This window comes from Sciurus vulgaris (genome assembly GCF_902686455.1).
Source record: "Sciurus vulgaris genome assembly, chromosome: 10".
Lineage (NCBI taxonomy): Eukaryota > Metazoa > Chordata > Mammalia > Rodentia > Sciuridae > Sciurus > Sciurus vulgaris.
Genome location: NC_136470.1, coordinates 74,333,057 through 74,351,303, shown reverse-complemented (window position 1 = coordinate 74,351,303; position 18,247 = coordinate 74,333,057). Strand labels below are relative to the sequence as shown.

General features: G+C 40.0%; 1 protein-coding gene across 22 annotated transcripts in view; it reads right to left on the bottom strand.

The window, feature by feature from the left end:
- Positions 1-18,247, bottom strand: part of KALRN (kalirin RhoGEF kinase) — a 647,130-nt gene that overhangs the window by 273,213 nt on the left and 355,670 nt on the right. For all 22 annotated transcript variants that reach the window (XM_079156104.1, XM_079156093.1, XM_079156099.1 and 19 more), the window contains exons 14-15: positions 10,139-10,334; positions 2,025-2,191 (exon numbers count right to left, since the gene is read on the bottom strand). In XM_079156104.1, the coding sequence (XP_079012230.1) occupies positions 2,025-2,191; positions 10,139-10,334 (363 nt within the window). The remainder of the gene's footprint in view (positions 1-2,024; positions 2,192-10,138; positions 10,335-18,247) is intronic.

The window sequence follows — 18,247 nt, the reverse complement described above, 5'->3', positions numbered from 1 at the left end:
CAGTTTAAGAAAAACATAATTATGGAATTTATTATTGATGCTGAAGCAAAAAATAAAATTAAAAATCAGGAACAAAAGCAAAACTATGTCTTCCATTTCAAAGTTTTCTCTTTTTTTTTTTTTTTTTTTTCCAGCTGGTCACTCACTCCTGTCTTCTGCTACAGATGGAAATTCCCAGGTATGAGAGCAGGGAAGGAGTCTGATGACTTGCTGGAGACCTGCTGGCTTCAGGTGCCACCCTCTCCATGCAGCTGAGGCCATGCCTGCCTGTCTTTTCAGATGTGGTGCCAGAGAGGTCAGGAACCCCTAGGCTGGGTTCTGCTGGAGGGCTTCTCTTTATTGCTCCTGTGTGGGTACGGGTCACCCCCCACCAGAGGTGAGTCTTGGACTTAGGAAGCTTGGGCTCAGGTTTCAGCAAACCTTTGGAGGCCCTGGAAAGCACTAATTCTGTGTACTTCAGTTTCCTCATTTATAAAGAAAGCATAACACAATTTTCCTCATGGGACTATTCTTTTAAAAAGTGATCATAAGTGAGAAAGTACCTCTCATATGAATGAAAGTACTAATGCTAGATATTTCAAAATTTGTATACTCATTACTGCTAGGATTTCTAACAGTAATTAACATTCTAACATTACTGCTAGGATTCCTTGTGAATAACATTTCTATCTAGAGGCTCACGTGTAATTAAGCAGAAAACACCTGGATGGCAGCTCTGTGATCCAGTCTTGCATGGGGTTCAGTGATTTGATTTCATCTGTGCTGAATATAGACTTTTAGCATGGCATGTGGCTGGGCTCTGGCTGAGCACTGATCGGAAGAGAAGAGGAGTGAAGATAATTCTGCCCAGTGTAACAAATAATAATGTAATAACCACGGCATAGGCATTAGCAAGGGATATCTTGAATACAGGTAACTGAGTTAAATAAAATATGATATTTGTCCCTGTGTTCAATTAAGACATTTAAATCTAAAATCTCTAGCAGACACCATACATAAGAAAAGAATCTTGAGTCTCAGATGAGACTTTGGTCTTGGGCCATTGGGCAATGCTGGAACTGTTAAGACTCTTGGAGATGGACTTGGTACATTTTGCACTGTGAGATGGACAATGAGCTTTTGGAGGCCAAGGGCAGAATAAGGCATTCCTTCTTCTGGATATGAGGAATAACCCCTAAAGCTCCTTGTTAATGCAGGAATATTCGAAGGTAAAGCGATTAGATTATGAGAACTCTAATCAGTTTCTCTTGGTTTGAAAGGATTAAATGGGTGATAACTCTAGGCTAGGCAGGCTGGGGAATGACTGGAAGAGGTAGGTCACTGAAAGTATGCCCCAGAAGGGTTCATCTTTCCTGCAGCCCTCTCCTTCTCTATCTTTGCTTCCTGGCTGCAATGAATGGAGGCATGCCTTTCTGCCATGATGGTCTGTCTCACCTTGGGCCCAAAGCAATGGAGTCAGTTGACCATGGACTGAACCTCTGAAAATTATAAGCCAAAATAAACCTTTCCTCCTGCAAGTTGTTCTTGTTAGATATTTTGACCACAGAGACAAAAGTACAACTAATACAGTAATATTTACAAATGTGCCACTGGTCATTAGGTACATGTTCCTGGAGGTCTGAGTATACTCCAGTAAAATGCCTCATGCAGATAAAAATTCTTAGTTTTTTTTTTTTTTTTTTTTTGAATTAACTTTTAAATGGCAAGAAAATGTTCTTATACAAGTCACACACACATTGGAAATAATGATGGAAATGGCTACTACTCAATGACTGTCAGCTTTGTGTCAGGAGCTGTCACAAGGATATAGGTGACAACTTGAAAAATCTCTGATATGCTCTCTTTAGATTGTAATGTGCTATAGATTGAGGTATTGTACCATGGAGTCTATTAGGTACAGCAGCCAAACTTTCCAAAATTAGTACGAATTCTTATCTATTTTTTAAGGCTTGGCTACTCAGGGGTTACAGCTGTGGCTCTGCATGCCTCACCCACAGCAGGAGCAGGCACCAGGCCAGGCTCACCTGTTTGACCTCAGCCTGGAGGTGCCGCAGTTGGAGACACTGCTCTAGCCGTTTGTGGGTCTGTTCCGCGTTGAGCTCCAATTCATGCTGCTTCTCATGGAGAAACTCTAGTAGTTCTTGCACCTGGGCTGCCAGATCAATGTCTTTTTCACAGATTAACTCAATTCCTGATTTTAAAAAATATAAATATTTAAAACCACATAGTACTGTGAAGACAACATTTCCTTAATACACATAAGAAAACTGGATTTGGAAGTGACCATCATCAGACCCCTCCCAACCTCTACAGATCCCTCTGTTCAATTAGACAGATCATGATAACAGGCCCTTATTTAGGATATTCAGAACATGCCAACTCTTTTGAGTTAACTGATACTTTGCCTGGGAGTTACTTTTCAGCAAGTGATCAGTTCTTTACTATCAAATAGAGTTAGAGAGTTGGTTCTCTGGAAATTCATCCCTACTAGACTGCACGCACTAGTTCCTGATAGGTGATTTCCCAACACCCAGAATAGTCACAAGCAAGCCTCTGGATCAAATCAGAAAATACAAAACCAAACTAAAAGGATTCTGTCTCGGAAACTTCTGCCAAAGGCACATTCTCTTTTAACTGGTCAGATATAATTTCTCATTAGATGGAAAGTAAACTATGATGAGAGTAGCTGGGGAGTGACAATTTTATTAGCTGAATTATTTGGTCCTCTAAAAAAAAAAAAAAAGCAATGTTTAGAAATACATGCTAGCTCTCAAACACATACCATAAATATACCCCAGCACACCACAGGGATATTGAATGCTTATCCATTTAGAGAAACTATCACATTTAAGTTTTGCTCACACAAGGAAGTTTGCTCATTATTCTATTGGTTCAAAGCAATGAGAAGCCCAGTCACCATTAAGTGTTCCCAATGTTTATGAATATACCATCCAGTTTTAATAAACCACCAGCAGGGCCATAAGTTGGTATCTGCCAGCATAAATCTGGGGCTCCATTCTTTGTGTATCTTCCTTTCTGCTCTTTCTCTATACCTCTCCCAACACCCAAGTGCAGCTGCACACACATGTGCTCTCCTCACCCTGCCAACACTTCTATTTATACATTACTTCCACCAGTTCTGAAGTAGCCTTCCTTGAATGGATTTCTGCTTTAGGAAGGGTCATTAACAAAGTCTCAGACAAAGTAAAGGGACTGCCTTAGTTATCCCAGTTCTTTTGTTGCTAGTGAGTTGAACTGTAGTTCTTATTTAATTCTCAGAGACAACATAGGAAGTGTACTAGGTTCTGAACCAATACTGAGGGTTAAAATCTGGATCTTGGGCAAGTCATCTAACCTCTCAGAAGTTTCATTTTCTTCACATGTAAACTATAATTATGCATACCTACCTATCTACCTACCTACCTTATAAGTTACCTCTTAAATTTGTTGGGATGATAAAATGAGATAATGCATGTAAAGCCTCAGTGATATACATACATGTGTGCATATGTGTCATATACCAAGCAATCAATGTAGATCCATATACCCATAATAAATATAGATTACTGCTCCTAGCCCCATCGCTTTCCTAGTTCCAGGCACTCACCTTAAACTTTCAACTTTCTGCCTTCTTCCATTCATGCCTTCTTGGTTCCTGTCTCTGACTTGGTGCAAGTTGTGATTTATGTTGTTTCTTTATTCTCATTGTCTACCTATTTTGATTCTCATCTTTGGGAAAATTCTAACTGAATCATTTGCTTCTTCTGAGCCCTGATTTACTTGGCTCTGTAACCTGTCAGTTCTGTCCAAATCCTTCACTGGCTCCTCATCCTATAACCTTTGACCCAAAGTAGCTGTGGTCCTGATGTTGACACTTCATCTGAGATGCAGAAAAATAGGCACCTGACCCACAATGGGATTCAGACTCAAAAGCTCAGCAGGTAAGTCCCCAAAGGATATCATACTTCCATGAGGATTAAATTCCAGGGAACCCACCAATCTTAACATATGGCCTACTGAAAAACAAATCCCCTTTTGGAGACATATCTATCACTCTGACTCACACCATAAGAAATTCATCACTGCCACCACCAACACACCTGTAGCCTGCAGTTGGGGGAGTACCAAGAAAGTCTGTGCATGCTTAGGGAAATTCATTTCTAGAGGCAAAAATAGTGTTTTATATAAGGACAATATGGGAGAGTGGGAAAAAATATTTTCTGGTGTTACATGGTTATAATTTCAGTATCTTTTCATATTTATTTTTTCTGTCAGTTTCATAATTCCAAGTCCCAGATCCTGAAATATCTGTGGGAGACAGAGAAAAGAACAGGCTTGTTCTTTTGGCAGCCAACCCCCTCTAGTTACTATTTTCAATTACCAGGAGGATGAGGTAGATCATCTCCTTCTCAATAAAAAAAAATATAAGAACAGAGAAATTTCTACATCTTCAGTGCTCAGTATGGAGGATGACTCCTGGTCCCTATGTTTACTTTCTAGAAACGTAATTTAAGATCCATCTTTTCTTGATGTCCAGTCACAGTGAGGATTTAGTCAAGCTTATCTTCATTCTGCATGTGTCTCTAGTGTTTAGCACGCTGGGCTGAGTCAAGGTGTCTTTTGGTGTGAGGTTCACAGCTAACCCCTGCCACACTGATGTGAATGGGCACTTGAAGCCTAACAACTTACCAAAGAGGCCAGCACCTGCTTGAGACATCATCCAGAACAGGCTCCCAGCCTACCCAAGAGCCAGGGCCTGCAATTTCATTTGTTCCACATTATTTTATCAACACAGGAAATAAAAAAGATGAAGGGGATGCCTACCACCTCTGAACTCATCATTTTGAACCCATTATTGTGAGTGGAGTGAACAGGAGGAACATGCGGTCTTGTTCAAACTATGCCTAGAACAGAAAGTAACCCCCCTCTTCCATTGCTCCCAAATACATTGGTATGACTGCCAGTTAAAACCTACCGACTCATAAGTATTCACCAGTCTACAGCAAGTAGAGTTTGCTTTGGTCAGTTTTACTGCTCTCAATCTAATCGTAGACCTATCCATCTTCCTTAGGGGTTCTCAGAAATGCAAAGAGATTTGTGTTCTTTATTTCAAGTTGTGAATTGTATTTACAATAAAATAGTTGTCAGCCTCTTTAAAAAAAAAGTTGTATTGAGGGTTCTTTCTAATGTGCCCCCATAGTGTCCCATGCCCATCCCTCCATCAAAACACTTCCACCAAAGTTGGTTCCTTATCAACTTGTCCATATTGTTACAGGAACACAGGCTCCCTGACCAGGCCTATGTCAGTCACATTCATCTCTATTTCTTTTGGCTCCAGGATTGTGCTGGAATCATATCACCCAATACATCCCTGGTCAGTGAACAAACAGGCCTCATTAGGAAGATCTGAGGTCACATATTGTGATGGACAGCACTGAGAGCTTTAGGAAAGAAAAGTCAGACTTAGATTTGAATCTACACCTGCAGCCTACTAATGGTGAGATTCTGGCTCCTTACCCTTTCCGAGCCTCTGTTTCTTCAACTGTGTAATGGGAATCAACAACAACTTCTTAGGGATGTTGTGAGGACTAAGTGAGATATAATATATAGAGTGCCTGGTATCTAGTTGGCTCATAATATCCATTTTTCACTTTTCCCTTTAATGTAGAGTATACCTTTTGTTGATTACTTACAGGACTGTTGAATGCCTTATGTAAAATGTAAATATAAAATTTATTGACAGGTATTTATGCATTTGCTCAATGCACATTATTATAAAGTATGGTTTGAAAGCTATTAGACTAGGGCTCTCAACTCCTGCTCACATTAGATTTATTTGGAGAACTTTTAAAAATCATCAAGCCCTGGCCACATCCCAGACCAACAGCAGCAGAATTTCTGCAGCTGGGACTCAGTCATCACTGATTCTTAAGGACCCCGGCTGATTCCAACATGCAGCTATAACTGTAAAGACAGCATAGTGGCCAGCATGCAGAGACCAGAGATGCCCCTGTGTTATACTTAGCTATGGAACCCTCTGCACTGATGGTAAACAACAATAAACATGGCTCTGTTTTCCCTGGCTGAAAGGTCGGGGGACCATTTCACTTTCCTGAAGGAGACAGGCAGCTGCAGCAGAGGGTCAGATTCAGGGATTTCTGGCTGTGCTTTCCACACCTACAGCATGTTTTCAACTGTTCATGTTCTTAAATATCTGTGTCAGCCTCAAACAGAGAATATCTTTTTTCTTCCTCTTTTCTCCTCTCCTCCCATTTCTCTTTCTCTATCACCCCTCTATACAATACTGAGGTCAGAACGTAAAGTCCTTTAATCAGGTTTTTAGATCAGTTTTCTCTACTCTTAACCAGAGAATCACTTGGGAAGTTTAAAAAAAATTAAAACCTGGGCCCACTCCAGGCCAATTAAGTAAGACTCCCTGAGAGATGAGGCCCAGTCATTGGTATTTTTAAGAAGTTCCCAGGTGATTCTAAATGTGCAGCCAGGCTGTGAACCACTGTTTTACATCAAAGCTCTCTTCTCTTCCTCTAAGCTCTAGCATGTCCACAGTCCTGTTAACCCTTGAGTAGCTTCGATTTTGAAAAACCACAGGCCCTTCCTTTTCTTTCCTTCTACAATACAAATAAAATTATTTTTGGTTCATTATTTTAATCTATGTCTGTTCCACCCACACTGTTTGTTTTTGATTAATTCAGCAAACATTATTGAGAACTGACTGTAAGACATAACCATTCTGCTAGAGGCTGGGAGTGTAAAAAGACTGCCTTCACGCTGTAGGAGAATCTGCTGGAACACAAAACCCCAAGAGAATGAAGTGTGTGCTAGAATACAAGCATAAAACAGGACAGCTGTCAAGCTTTTCTGAACCCTTTCCACACTAGTGGATGATCCCACTGCATCCTGCAGTGTCCCCATGTGGTAGGTATTTCTTTGACCACTATTTCCTAGAGGAAGGGGAGGCATCATGGGGACTGGGTAATATGCTCAAGGACACCCAGGTAGCAAGAGGAGTGGATATCAACTCAGGATTTCCTCTTGTGTTTGTGCTCTCAAAATCCCCACAAGATGTAATTATCTTTGGAATTTATTTACACTGTTTTCAAATACTGGGCCTGAGTGCTTAGGCACAGTAAATTCTAGGCATTATTACAACTGGCTCCAAAGATTTTTCACTTAAAAGTGGTGTAAAAAGAGAGTACTTGATGATTTGATTAAATGCAAAATTATATCCATAAGACACACAGCTCTTGATCTTTCTTTCTTTTCTTTTCTCCTTCTTCATCTTTTTTGGTCCTGAAGATTGAACCCTGGGGGCACTCTGCCACTGAGTTTTATCCCCAATCTATTTTATTATTTTTTATTTTGAGACAGGATCTCACTAACTTACTCAGAGCCTCACTAAATTGTTGAGGCTGGCCTTAAACTTGAGATCCTCCTGCCTCACAGCCTCTGGAGTCATGCCAAGCAGCATCTGTCATTTCAAAGGTCAAGTGTAGCAGTTATATAGCCAGATTTAATTGGCAAGAAGACCCATGGCATAACCAATGAAAGTAGTTGGACTGCATCATGGGAAGTGAGAACTGGAAGAGACTTTAGGAATCAAGGCCCACATGTGGCTCTAGATACAGAAGAAAGTAAGGTCTAAAGAGAAAGAGAAGGGTCTTCCAAAATCAGATTGCTTGTTAGTGGTGGAATGGGACATTGAATTGAGGCAACATGTATTCTTCCAGGTCAAATTTCCCGCCTCTGAACTTGAGATGCAAACAGATAATGCTGTAGTGAGGAAAGAACATAACAAATTAAGAAATTATTCCTCAGGCTAATGTTGACTTGTGCCAAGACTTTTGCTACTAAAAAATTCAAAGCATTTGCCCTTAATTAATTTAGCAGAAAGGGCTAAAACCCAGTAAGTCTTAATTTTTCTGAATGTTCTTTTTTTAGAATGACAATTATTTTACCTTTAGTCCAAGTAAAGTTAACTAGACCAACCAGTCCTATATTTCTTAAGTCTTGCATTCCTTAGCCATGAGTGGGGAGCAAGACCCACCCTGGGTGCACCCCTCACCCACCTCCACCCCCAGCTCTGGCATGACTCTTACTTCCCCTGCTGCAAGTCCAGAAATGAGACAGATGACTTTTCTGCACGACCAGATCATGGACAGGAAATAAGCTTCCCTGAAATGCCTGGATTCATTCCATTTGAAGGCTCATGGGTTCTGCCAGCCTGAACAGCTAGCTGAGGTAGGAATAGAGGAACAGCCAGTCTCAGTGGATAGTGCTGAAGAGGCCAACCAAACCTTTTTTAACAAAACTCATTTCTAGAACAGGATACTGCGGGGGTGGGCAGTCCATCTGCCTGGGGGTATTTTCACCCACTCAGTCCTCATGGCTAAGATGGACGCCAAGCACAGCCAACCTCCAGACACAGGCAGTCCTCAAAGACTGCCAGCTCCCTGCTATCTTTCTTTTACCATGGATACTTGGATCCTGGGACAGAGGTTGGCTTGCCTAAGGTCATGTCTGCACCTGGCAGACATGCTCACTTGGAGTGGTGAAGGTGAGCATCCTTGCATAGTTACTGTCTCTTGCCTAGCCCCTCTCCTAAGTATTGTCTTCATTTCTCATGGTCCCCAGTCTAAAGTACAGTAGCATCACAAGGGCTGCTGTGGGCTAAACCCTGAGTCCAGATGGGAGTCTCAATCACACAGAAGGGATCACTCTCTACCCGCTACCACACTCCCCTAATAAGGCCTTGAAAATGCAGAGTTCACGTGCTAGAACACTGCTTCTCAAATTTTAATGTACATATGATCTACCTGGAACATTATATTTTGGATCTAGAATTTCCCCCAAAGTCCCATAAGGTGGGGGTTTTAGGCAATGATTGAGTTATAGTGCTCTGCATTATCAGCTGGATTAATCCATTTGATTATGGAACTAAATAGACTACTGGGAGGTAGGATCTAGTTGGAAGGAGCAGGTCATTGGGGACATTCTGTGCAACGGTTTATCTTCTCCCTGCCCTACTCCCAGGCTTCCTGGCTTTCATGAGCGGAACAGTTTTCCTGTCATGCACTTCTGCCATGATGTCTTGCCCATGGCAATGGAACTGGCCAACCATGGGCTGAATCCTCTGAAACCATGAGTCAATATAAATTTTTCCTCCTCTAAGTTGTTCTTGTTAGGTACTTGGGTCATAGCAATGAAAAGCTAACTAACACGTGGGGTGGGCAGAAGACAACCTGGGTTCCCACTTTCTACCAGAATGTGACCAGATAAGTGGCATCTTTTCTCCTGGATCAGCTATTCTTTGGGATCACTATGGCTCTCCTCAGTCCTAAAAGGCCATCTTGGAGAGTGGCAGGAGTACATTAAGGGATCAGGCACTTGGCAGATACATTTTGAATAAATCTTGAGCAAGAAAAGAAGTAAGATCCAGGTAACTTGGCCATATTTTCTGAGAAGTAATAAAATTATATGATCTTGCAATAAAATTTTATCAGCATTGTTTATACTCACCCATAGACCAGTGATAAAAAATTGAGGACTTTGGGAAACATGAGAGAAGACTGACTGAGAGTAGAGGACAAGAGGAGAGGGTGTGTTGAGGATGGGATGGGGAGCTAGAACAATTCCACATATGTCTGACTACTTTTGGTTTGCTTTTCCAAGTCACCATTAAAAAACAAAATACAGGGCTGGGGTCATAGCTCAGTGATAGAGTGCTTGCCTAGCATGTGTGAGGCACTGGGTTTGATTCTTATCACCATATAAAAAAAATAAGTAAATAAAATAAAGGTATTATGCTTATCTACAACTAAAAAATATTTTAACAAACCAAAAACAAAAGACTAAGCTAATTTCTACCATTAGTTCACCCATTCTCTTTGCAGTACCAGGAGACCCTGGCTCTATTCCCATCTTTCCCAGAGCCTAACTGGGCAGCCCTGGACAAGCTATTTTAGGTCTCATGGCTTTGCTTTTACTTTCTTTAAAATGGGGGTAAAGTTTCTATTCTTGGTAGAAATAAATGAATGCGAGTGGGGGAGTGGTCTTTGGAGGCAAGTGGTGTCCTCGTTTTTCATCGTCTCTCCTACCAGAAGAATGAGAGGTTGCCTACCAGAAGCCTGGACTTCCATGATGTATTGGTGCAGATCCTGTCCCTGCTGGATGACTTCAAAGGTCATATTATTCATGGCTAGCTTCCTTTCTGTGTGGCGCTGCAGACGCTGCTCTGCTAGGGTCAGATCCTCCGTGTTGAAGTCATTCATCTGCCGGAGCAAGTCCTCATTCCAGGCATCCAGCTCTGCTGTCACCTGTGAGGAACCACCAAGATCAGTATAGGCTTGCTGGATCCATGAAAGGCTGCTAAGCTAAAGCTTACAAACCCTAAGGCTTACTAACTAACCCAACCCTGTGCTTTACATCTCTTTGATCATTAGACTACATCTAAACAACACTGCCATGCAACCATGTACACATGCCTTAAAGTGTTCTCTGTGTTTTTCAATGTCTATAGCAACAGCAAAGGGAACAGCAGAAAATACTTATGTTCTGAAATATGGTTTATAAAGTTTTTGCATATTATTCCATTTGCCACAATGAAACAATAAGATGAGGCAGCATGGAGACTTCCAGGTCTATCTTACAGAAGAAGAACCTGACCCTCACTCAGACAGATGTAGTGACTTGTCACCAGTTTGCCTTGCTAGCAAGGGCAAAGCTTTTGAAGTAGCTTTGTTCTTCTACTGACTGCAAAGATTATGTCTACCATCCCACAACTATTGCTATAAAAATATCTCATAATTGGAGAGGTCCTTAGAAACTAAGTAGTGAATCTTTTTCAGAAACAGAAACTCAGAACTAGAGAAACCTGGGGGAATGGCTCAAGGCTACACAATTAGTTAAAAAAAAAATCTACATGTCCAATTCTGGTTCCGATCTGGTTCCTGTGTTCCATTGTACAAGATTCTATCCCTCAATCATAACGGATGATATCCAGAAATAACCAAAAGAAATAAATAAAATTGCTCAAATCATGATTTCTAGTCCATTCCTTGCCTCTTAACCATAGGATATCAGAATAAAACTAAGACAACAAGCATGAAAGGAAGAGCCTGCCTCTTCTTTCAAATTTCCATGAAACTGACTCTATGAAGGGTCCTTTTTGAAGCAGGAAGATCCCAGAGGCGTCCCAAGGCCAGGAATTCATAAAGTGGAAAGTGTCAAGGGTCCTGGTAAGGGAAACAGAGAAAGGCTGAAGTATTTCAGTCGGGAGAGTGAGACTCAGAGAGGTCTGGTATCTTAGGAATATGATCAAAGCTGAATGTGAAATCTGCCCAGCATTCTATATCTGGTGTTTCTATATACTTTCCTCTTGTTTCCTTAACCTCCTCCACTCTCATCAACTGACAACATTCAATTGAAGGGTCCACTCTGTTATGCAGCCTGAAGAGTGAGAATTTCAAGGGGCCGAATTTCAAAAGAATAGCCTAACTCCTAAGGTCGCTTCCCTGGGTCTATATACTCTTCACTCTCTCTGGGTCTGAATCTACTTCCTTATTTCCCCAACCCCCAATAGCTAGAGCCCTCAGTTAGTTTGACTTGTGTGCTTTTAATGTTTTCTGGAGTTTAACTTTTTCTCTTTCCTGAACATTTTATTCCCTCAGGAATGTTCCTTCATTGAGGTGTTTTCTCTAATTTCTTTGTGTGTGTGTTTCCTTTTGTGGTACTGGAGATTGAACCTAGGGCCTCACACATGCTAAGCACATGCTAGGCTAGGCAAGGTTTTTTTTTTTTTTTTAAATCACTGAGCTATACCCTATCCCTTTTGATTTTGCTAAGTTGCTGTGGCTGGCCTCAAACTTATGATCCCATTGCCTCAGCCTTATGAGTAGCTGGGATTATAAGAGTGTGCCACTGCACCTTTTTGAAAAAAAAAATTTTTAAAGAAAAAACCTGGTTTCAAACCTGCAGTTTACCTTACTGCTAATGAGCAACCCTAACTTACCAACCATATCTCATGCTCTTCTGTTAAGATCTATTCAGATCAGTTTACTGCTGATCCTGAGAGTTAGCTTAGCATCCATCAGTCTCCATCCCTGTCCAATAGCCCTGACATGCTCTGTCTCTCCTCCCAGTCTTTTCAAGTCCTCATGGCCCTTCAAAACAACAGACTGGCTGGCCTGAAGGTTTCACCATGTTCCTAGACTGAGAGATTTTTCCTCTGGCTTATCTCATAACATGGGACATGGGTTAGTTTGCTCATACAGAGATAAAACTGTGAAAAGCAAAACCCACCGCAGGGAATGAATTTGGAGATCTAACTCCATTTGGAGAGCTTTTCCTCAGGGCAGAAACTAGGACCTGTACCAAATGAATGAAAGATGGAATACAAGGTTCCCAGAGGGCACTCAGTTTTCAGTTGACCTATTTTGCTTTCACCTTCTGCTCAATTAGCTCCATCTCAGCTCCTGGCCTTCTCAGTTCTTCTCTTGGCTTGGTGGCCTCTGTCTTATTCACTCTCCTGAATTAATTGGAAAGTTAGGATCTGATGACTTCTTGAAGATATACTTTGACAATATTTCTAATCAAACAATTGTCTACTCTAGAGACATAGCAGTAAGGGAAATCAGGTGAGGAACTAAAAAAATTAGGGTAACAGGCAGTGAGAACTGACAAGTCTCACATTAAAAAAAACAAAAAAAAAAAAGCCCAGAATAGACACACCAAATCTAGTATTCTGCTGCCAAAAATTGATCCATGAGAGTTGGTTTGGTAGTCCCCTTGGGCTCTGTTCACAAGGAGCCCTCCCACTGGCTCCTTCCATTTTCTGAGTCCTCCCCAATATTTATGGGTAAAGAAACTTTAACCTATTTTCCCCAAGTGTTTGAATCGGTTCCTGTCTGAGCCAGAACTCACCTTCCCCTTTTCTCCCACTTCCTATGGTCTGTTATCATCAATTTAGATCTTTACTATCTCGTACAAAGTTGGAAATCTCATCATGTAGTTATTTTTTTGAATAATTTTTAGATGCTGGTGATGATCATGATGAAGATGACAAAATGACTGAAAAAGTCATTTTTCTCTGAATTGTGCATTTATTATAGGATACGTAGTGGGTTAAGCATTCGACTAACTTTCTTTATTTTAATCCTCAGAGCAACTCTAGGAGATGGAAGTACATAGCAGTCAGGTGGCTTTCCTCATGGTCTCAGAGCTGCTGGTGGCAGAGCTGAGCATCAACTACAAAGTCTAATACTCTTAACCACAGTGTGATATCAATAAGGCTGCTCCAAGAATTGATTTCTGGGGATAGCCTTCTTTTTAATGCTCACATCAGAGAAGTACCAGTTTCACCCTTCAGTTTTCTTTTCTTTAAAAAGACCGCCAGTTTTATTCACTTTCTATATACCTTTTAAACATATATTCTTTGAACAGATCAATAAATCAACCATGTGTCTGTGCCCTTACATAAATTTCAGGCATAATTTATCCTTGCAAGAAAACACACTGTCTTCCACCAATGGGGTATTTTTGTTTAAGAGTCTGGTAAATTTTTAAATCAATTCTACCAGACTGCTTAGTATAAGGTAAGCAATCTTAGGTCCTATCTCAAATTCCGGTTCCCCAGAAGCCTTTGTCATGAATGGGATACACATCTGCTATTGAAATTGGGGTGTGAACAGAGGGACTGAAGCTGAAGCAGAGAAGGGTGTACTGCTCCCTGCATGAGCAGATTCTCTGCATGGCAAGAGAAACCACATGCTCTATATGAATACCCAGGACTCTCTTGATATGACTCAACAATGAATTAGGAGATGAACAATGGGATGCATAAGATGGTATGTTTAGCTGCTTAAAATCTAGAAGCAGGTACACTCACACATGCATAAATACACACACATATATTTGTTTATATATAATGTATATTTGCAATTATCAAACTCATGTGTATGCATATGTATATGAAATGAAAATGTATTGTGAATAATAATAGTAACAACACTGATTGCAATGTACTAAGTACTGATTAAACGCTAGGAGCTTTGCCAGAAACATTAAATATGTTAATTCATTAATAATTAATTACAACAAACCTATGGACTAGAAGATATTATTGCCATCCTAATTTTTCAGACAAGGAAACTGAGACTTCAAGAGTTTAAGTAGCTTGCCTATGGTTATAAATGAGTAAAGTTAGTGAAACAGTTTCGAGAGCAACATTTCATATGTTGCATATATTAAGGTCCAATTCCATTTCAAATTACAATGAGGAAGAAAGATCTGTGGCATTTGATTGTAAGGGGATGCTACTGAAAAGCCTGGGTTGATGATTACAAAATGATTATTTTTCTGTTTTATGCCATTATTTTCATTAAGATGTGGAAAGTAAAAGCTAAATATTCTCCACTGGCCTACAAGTTCTGACTGATAGGGCAAGATGTATTGCAGATGAAGAGACTGTCTCACTGAATGGAAAGAGCTTCTTTGCCCATAATGGGTCTCTGTGTTGATACAAATCACCAGTGTGAAACTGAAATAAACTGAACTGCCACAGTCATTTACTCTACATGTCCAGTATAATGTTAGATCCTTTTGTGTTAAGCCATTTATCAAATGATGAGGTAGTAGTTTTAAAAACAGATTATTTTTAAAGGTATCATAAGCATTTCCCTCTGTTCCAGAAATATATGTAATCTGTCTGAAGAGTAAAAGTTTTATTTAAATAGCTTAACACCTTTGGAGATATTGCAAGAATTTTCTGGAAAAGAAAAGGGACTTGGCAGAAAAGAAATCCATTCCATCTTGGCAAAACAACGTAAGGACACATTACAAAATGTTATAATTGATGGGTTCCAATGTTCCTGTAGCAATTGGATCACTTGGAAAACTGGACAATTTTAATGGCCACTTGCATGTTCTTTTCTCCCTCACCATTAAATTGAAACTGAGGTCTTTGAAAGAGTCATGACTTTGTTGATTAGAAGGGTTAGAGGGGGCCTGGGGTTGGAGCTCAGTAGTAAAGCACTTGCCTAGCATGTGTGAGACATGGGTTCAATGCTCAGCACCACATAAAACAAATAATAAGTAAAAAATAAGGTTTATTTTTTATATATATCTATATATATATATGGGCTGGAGGGGATCCTGAGAAGGAATTTTATTTATATCTTTGTCTTTTATCAATTTGAGACTTCTGGAACTCTATTCTGCTTTCAAAAGATCTCCTCTTTGTCAGAGTTCCTCCAACACATATTGATCACTCATTGTAGTACCTTACCTTACTTGAATGACAGAACATTCTTCTCTCCTCTAAGCTGTAGCTTACATCTGCTCACTTCCACTGCATCCTTCCCAGAAAGGAAAAGCATATCTCAATGGGCCTTTATGTTACTTAAGATCCACAGTTCCAGACACTGCTCATTATAAAGAGACCCAAATGTCACCATCAGGGATCTCTGATAATTTACTAAAAATAGATAATGTCAGAATACTCAGGTTGTGCGAATAATCTTGAGTATTTTTTAAAAAGGAAGAGGGTGAAGAAAACCTCCAAATGATTCTGAAATTAATTTCACAAAATATTTAGAAGGAACTATTAAATAAATATTTCATGAGGGTTGTGGTTTACCTCATTATATTTAGGCTGCTTCTCCTTTCCAAAGTATCTGAGGTATATTTAGAAAATGCTACAGCGATCACTAAGAAGCACTGGTAAAAATCTCAAAAAGATTCTCCCTTTTTGAAAGGGAGAGAGGAACCAGGATTGAACTCAGGGGCACTTGGCCACTGAGTCACATCCCCAGTCCTATTTTGTATTTTATTTACAGACAGGGTCTCACTGAGTTGCTTAGCACCTTGCTTTTGCTAAGGCTGGCTTTGAACTTGTGATCCTCCTGTCTCAGCTCCACCAAGCCCCTGGATTACAGGCATACACCACCATGCCTGGCAGTGAGTTGAATTCCTATACAGGTGAAAGACTGACTGAATGAGTCCATTCTTGTATAAAGTGCTAAGGGCCCCTGCACACAATCAACTTAAGAGCAGATACCACCGGTTACCATCAAATTTCCCTTCTTTAAGCAGTAGTCTCCTCCTTGAGTGCCATTTCTTCCCAGGCTCTGCCTGGCCCCAACTCATCCTAATGTGAACCCCATAATTTAGAGTTGACTGTTCCATTCCTTACTCAGGTTAATTACACAGATAAACTTTTAGGTGAACTGAGCAAAGTGTAATTATAGAGTGAGAAATTTTTTTAAAAGACTATATACATGGCCCATGTTTTCATAAAGTCCCTTATTTAGAGTATCTTTCTTGGTGTCATTTTGAGGACTTTTCAACATGGGTTTGTCCCTCTCAGGGGTACAAGATTATCCATGGATAACAGGGAGAAGAATTAATATATATATATTAGGATTTGGTGAACTGTCTCTTCTATTGTGACTAGTTCATATAAAACATCTTTCATTGAGGGAGACTAAACCTATAGAAAAAATATTTATGGGATATCATTTTCTACTCTGGGTCACTCTTTCTAGTATCTAGTATACATATATACATCTATTTCTGTGCATATATACTATTTACATACATGTTTTATCAGACCAATGAAAAATATATGAAGTCTCCCTAGACTTTCATTAGTAGATTGGTGCCACAGGGCAGATGGTCTTGTGCTGTGCATGGCAGGAAAGGGCTCCATAGGGAGGGAAGAGGCCTTGATCCAGAGGAGCTAACTGTGGTTCATCTGCTCACTGCTGTCAGCATATTTCAAATTACTGCTCTTTTCATATTCCCCATTAAATGGATTTATTTATTATCCAGTTTAAACTAAACTAACATTTACAAAAAGACACATGGCTTAACAAGTTTCCTACAAAGAAAGTGCAGCTTGAAGATAATACTAATCATGAAAGCAGAAGAGAACTTGGAACTCTCTGTCAGTCATATTATGGAGTAAGGAAATAATGACAATCTAATTAGCTCTGTCACAAAAGCCAGGTAAAGAAATATTTGGAAATTATCAGAAGACTATTTGAAATCTACAATCACAACTCCTAATGAAAAAACTAAACTTCACCCAAAGAGCAAAGAATTTTGAGATTATTAGCCAGTGCTAGAACATTTATATAATTTATAAGCTAATAAATATACATAGATAGGGGGTTGTAAATTCAAAAATATTTTGCTATGGGGTACATAATCAAAAACAGGTTTGGAGACCACTAGTTATTCTTGCTTCTAAAACACTTTTTATTTTATTTCTCATCATTCTAATTGTAGACAATCTGGAAATGCAAGACAGCATCAAAGCTAAGAAAAAAATCACTGATATTCTTACCACCAGAAAATAAACAATATTAGCATTTGGTGAATTATCTCTTCTCTCATGACTAGTTCATATAAAACATCTTTCATTGAGGGAGACTAAACCTATAGAAAAAATCTTTATGGGATATCATTTTCTACTCTGGGTCACTCTTTCTGGTATCCAGGAAGTTCCAGAAGGTATGTCAGAAATGCAGACCTACTACTCCTGGTTTTGAACATCTGCCTAACAAATTTGGGACAAGTTTTTCTTTTTGTGGGGGTGCCTGTGATCTCATCCCAGGTTATAATGTGGAAGTCATATATACTGTTATTGAGTGAAAGGAGGTTGGTGCAGCTGCTCATGTGCTATCCTAATTTTTAAATTAACTGGCTCATTCATCTCAGCCACCAGTGATATGATTGATTGAGTATCACTCTTGGAGTCCTCAGATGTCAGGGTATCAGGAGTGCTCTGGTTTTCAGTAATCCCTAGGAATTTGGAGTATGCTCATCAAATGCCTTCCTTTAGAAACGGAACCATAACTGTAGGTCTTTCAAACACGGATGCTGTCCTGGCTTATGTCAGCACTGACGTGGCTCTTATTACAGAAACCACCCTCGGTTTCACACTCTGAAGCTTCTCTAGGAGTTTGCTCTTCATCCCTACAGTGAAGCATAGCTGGTATTTGAAATAATCTCATCACTCTCAAAAATAACTTCTGACAATCTGAGTGGAAGAAGAGTTTTCCCATAGGTCTGGCAGGATTTCCATTTCTATCCAAGCTTTGATGCAACATTTACCCCCAGCTTTGGGCCTTCTCCCAAATGGGGAACAAGACCCCTTCAAAACCTGGGTGTCATAGCCTACACCAGAAGAACCAGAAGATGTACAATCTAATCACTGTTTATTTCCCTC